General features: G+C 57.0%; 1 protein-coding gene across 1 annotated transcript in view; it reads left to right on the top strand.

Annotated features, from left to right (window-relative positions):
* Positions 1 to 1407: 1407 nt before the first annotated feature.
* Positions 1408 to 4247, top strand: part of LOC103769557 (KAT8 regulatory NSL complex subunit 2-like) — a gene marked incomplete at both ends in the record, with an annotated part of 4644 nt that continues 1804 nt past the window's right edge. The window contains 2 exons of the mRNA XM_008936768.1: positions 1408 to 1504; positions 4053 to 4225. Coding sequence (XP_008935016.1) covers positions 1408 to 1504; positions 4053 to 4225 — 270 coding nt within the window. The remainder of the gene's footprint in view (positions 1505 to 4052; positions 4226 to 4247) is intronic.

Here is a 4247-nt window from a genome sequence, read left to right as displayed (position 1 = left end):
TCATTCATGCAATGTCCTTCTTGTCTACAATACAGTCTGGGTATTGGTTCATCTTCCTGCTGGTGCTATCATTTTTGTTGGGCCTGGTCATTGGCCCACAGACCCACCCCCAGGACCTGCCTCTGCCCCAGGAGCAATCCCAAACTGGGTTTGCTCCCCCCACGTTGCTTGTTTCTGGAAGGATGTGGAGGTTTGGGCCTGGCCGGCATGCTCGGTGTCCAGGATTTGGCTGGAATGTTGGGATTGTGGGATCTGTTGGGTTGGGGAAGGCTTTTCAGCTCGCTGAAGCCAACAGGTCACCCAGCACAGGCAGGTCCCCACTGCCCCCTGTCCCTCACCCCACATCTCCACGGCTTGGGAACCCCTCCAGGGGTGGGGACTCCACCACTGCCCTGGGCAGCCTGGCACAGCCCTGGGCAACCCTCCAGGGCAAGAAATTGTTCCTCAGGGCCAATTGGAACCTCCCCTGGGGCAACTTGAGGCTGGTTCCTCTTCTGGTTCCTCTTCTGTCCCTTGTTCCCTGGGAGAAGAGCCCAACCCCCACCTGGCTGCAGCCTCCTGTCAGGGAAGTGTCAGAGCCAGAAGGTCTCCCCTGAGCCTCCTTTGCTCCAGGCTCAGCACCCCCAGCTCCCTCAGCTGCTCCTCCCCACACTTGGGCTCTAGACCCTTCCCCAGCTCCGTTGCCCTTTTTTGGCCACGCTCCAGCCCCTCACAGTCCTTCGTGGAGGGAGGGATCCCAAAACTGACCCCAGGATTTGAAGTTCAGCCTCCCCAGTGCCCAGCCCAGGGGGACAATCCTGCCCTGCTCCTGCTGGCCACACTAGTGCTGACCCAAGCCAGGGTGTTGGTGGCCTTCTTGTCCACTTGGACACCTTGGATATTCCTAGAGTCATTTGAAATGGGCAGAAAGCTCCAGGTGTGGGGTTGGAGAATTTTGCCCTTTGAAAGGGAGGGCTCAGTATGAGCAATCTTGAATTTCATGGTGGAAAAACGTGTGGAAACTACTTTAGGGTGCTGAAACCCGGGTGAGTCCTGGAGCTGTGGGGACTCAAAGGCCATACCCACTCTGAGCCTGTGTGCAGCCATTTCCTTATAAAAATTCAAAGCATTCTGTTAGCTGACTTCTGAAAGTTGAAAGCTCTGAGAAACCTCATTCCAAGCCCTATTTCCGAGGTGAAGTTCTTCCTCTTGCAATCAAGTTGTGCCTTATTATCTCAGCTCTGTTTAGTCCAAGCTTGAAGGAGAAGCTCTTAATGAGGCGCAAGGCTCCACTGGAGTCCAACCCAGGGTTTGGCCTTGGCGTGGTTTGAAAGGAGGACGTGGGGGGCTGTGGAGCCATGGGGGTGTCTCTGGAGCAGAGCCTGATGACTCCCCAGGGCAGCTCTGAGCTCTTCTCTTCTCTCCCAGGCCCACACCACCCGCTCCAGCCAGAGGTGCTTGGCCTTCGTCGACGACGTCCGATGCTCCAACCAGTCCCTGCCAATGACCAGGCACTGCCTGACACGTATCCTTTCATCTGCTGGCAGTTGGAAGTGTGGCTGATCTTCCTTTTTCTTTTTTTCCCCTCCTCTCTGGCCCTAAATCAAGGCCACCGGTTTGTTGTAGCCGTTGGTTTCAAGCAGGAGCCCAGAGGAAACATCTCCCGGTCTGTTGGCGCTCCTGTCCCCGTGGAATGACCAATTCGTGTGGGAGACACAAAAATTTGGGCTTGCCTTGGCCTCTTCCTGATGTCCCTTGGCCGACATGAGCATCCCAGCGGGGTGGTCGGTTCACTGGGAAGCAACAAGGGAACCTCCCAAAGCCCGAGGGAGGCACGAGCCAGTTCCTGGTGGCCTTGAAGGAGGGTGGAAGCTACGGGTGCTGGGTGCCAACCACTGACCTGAGCAGGGTCTGAGCTCTTGGGAGGAGCTGTGCTGTGAAGAACGTAGGAAAAAGTATCTGAGTGCTGAAGCTCAGTGATTTGGGGGATTATTTGAATGAGGGATTAATTCCTTGTCTGCTTTGGGGCTGCTGTGGAGCAGCTCAGTGTCCTTTAACCCCTTGAGCAGGTTCGTGTGCGTGTGAACACCCTCAAGCTGCAGATTTCCCAAAACAACTTTTTGAGAGCTGGCACTGAAATTGCCACAGGGATTCCCCCCCCCCAGCTCAGGGCTCATGATGCCAGCGTGGGATCCAGGACCCCAGAGTGGCCCTGGGTGTGTCTGTGCCACCCTCATCCGAGCAGGAGCTGGGGGAGGTGCCCGGGAGCAGGTTGGGATGGTGTGGGAGCTGCTGCTGCTGCTCTGAGTCAGGAGAAGCTCCAGCCCTGGGTCCCGGGGCAGAGCTTAGGGGGGAGGATGAGCTTGGGGTGGGGGGGGTGGGGAGGATGAGCTGGTTGTTTTGTTGGAGCTCTTGGTTCCTGGGGTTGGCAGACAGCTCCAGCTCAGCGTGGGGAGCAGCCCCGGCGAGCAGGAAGCTGCTTTTGTTTCCCTCCAGTGACTATCAAAATAAAGGCAGGATAAATCCCTCCAGAAGGGTCCGGGCCAGTCGCCGTTGGCAGGCTGGGGAGGGAGTGGAAAAAAGCAGAGGTTGAGTTCCTTACGTCTGAGCTGTCAGCTGACTTTCACTGACACAAACAAGATTTTACTGGGGTCAGCCCCGCTGAGCCGATAACATCTGCAGCCCGCTGGGCTCTGTGCCTCAGCAGGAGGCTCAGGGGCTTTGTTTGCTTTTCAGGAGCTGGATTGTTGGTGACAATGCGTTCAAGGCACCCGAGCTGTTGGGCTTCCAGGTGGAGAGGGTGCTTTTGTCATCTTGGCAAACCACAGGGGTTTGGTTTTTTTTTGGCTCCTGATAAAGTCGGGGCGTTCAGGGAGATGATAAAAATCTGGCTTCCCCACACTGCTCTTCATCCAGATGAGGGTGTGGGAGATCTGGCTCCTCAGGGCTGGGCTCCAGACTGTTGCCACCGGCTCCCTGCAGCCTGATCCATGTGTTCACAGAATCACAGGACTTTTAGGGGTTGGAAGGGACCTCAAAAGATCATCTAATCCAAGCCCCCTGCTACAGGAGGACTCCCTACACCAGGTCACCCCTCAGCAGAGCCAGGACAGAACAAGTCAGAAACCTTAGACAGCTGAAGAAACTGGGTTAAACTTGTTGCTTTTTGCCACTTGAGGTGGGTTTGGAGGCTCAGGGTCAGTTTTTCCTCTCCTCTGTGGGTCTGTGTAAAGAGGGAGCTGCCACCTGAACCCCACAGACACGGAGAACGGTTATTTGGGTGCCTTCAGGATTGGTCTGACCTGAAAGACTTGAGCTGCACCTCAAACCTGCTTTGCCCCCAGCACCTCTGTGGAGTTTGTGCCTGTTTTGGTGACACCACCTCCACCAGCTCTTGGAGCAGGGAGGAGAAACTTCCCAACAGGGGGTGGAAGGTTGTTTCTGTAGCCACAGCAGTGGGTCCGTCTGGAGCTCCACAGGGATCTGGGCAGCGGGTGGGACTCAGGCTGGAGCTGCTCTCTGCTGGCAGATTGCTCCACGAGCTCGAGCAGAGTTTCTGGTTGTGATTAAAGGCAGGAAATCCCATTTACACCTCTGGCAGGAACAGGTTTTCCACTGGGAAGGCAAACGCGCCGGGAAGATAGAAACGCCGGAACTAAATCCTGGCTGTGGGAGAAGCTTTTTGTGTGGGGGTGGGTGTGGGGGTGTGTGTGCTGGTGGCCACGCCACGGGTTGGACACTCAGGCTTCTGCAGATGCCTTTTAAATGGAGGTCTGCAAATCAAATCAATCCCCTGCGTGTGGAATCCAGATCTGAGGCTCCACGAGGGCTTTCCCAGGATCCCAGCCCCCCGCCGTGGGAGGCTGTGGCTGGTGCCCCCATTTTCCCTGACCCACATATCTGGGTGAGTCTGGAGTCTGGACTCTTGACCTTGGAGAATTAAACGGGGAGGGGGGGGTGGTGCAGGGTGAACCCCGTTGGGTGGAGGATGGCTGGGGGCGTGGGGAGCGTTTCTCGCCTCTGGATGCCTCTTGTAGCTCTTGTGCAGGTTTCCCTTGACCCCATCTTCCCAGACATCTGCCAGGACACTAATCAGACCCTGTTCAAACTGTGCCAAGGCTCTGAGGAGGTGCCCTGCAACAAGCCAGTTCCTGTGAGCCTCTCAGAGGAGCCCTGCTGCCCGCTCCACCTCCGCCTGCCCCCCCAGATGTACGTGCCCGAGCAGGGGCTGGCGGGGCCCGAGGAGGCGGAAGAGGCGCCCGCCCGAC

Source organism: Merops nubicus, unplaced genomic scaffold (genome assembly GCF_000691845.1).
Source record: "Merops nubicus isolate BGI_N331 unplaced genomic scaffold, ASM69184v1 scaffold35903, whole genome shotgun sequence".
In the NCBI taxonomy this organism is placed as follows: Eukaryota; Metazoa; Chordata; class Aves; order Coraciiformes; family Meropidae; genus Merops; species Merops nubicus.
Note: the sequence above shows the minus strand (reverse complement) of the source record. Positions and strands in the feature narration are given on the sequence as shown.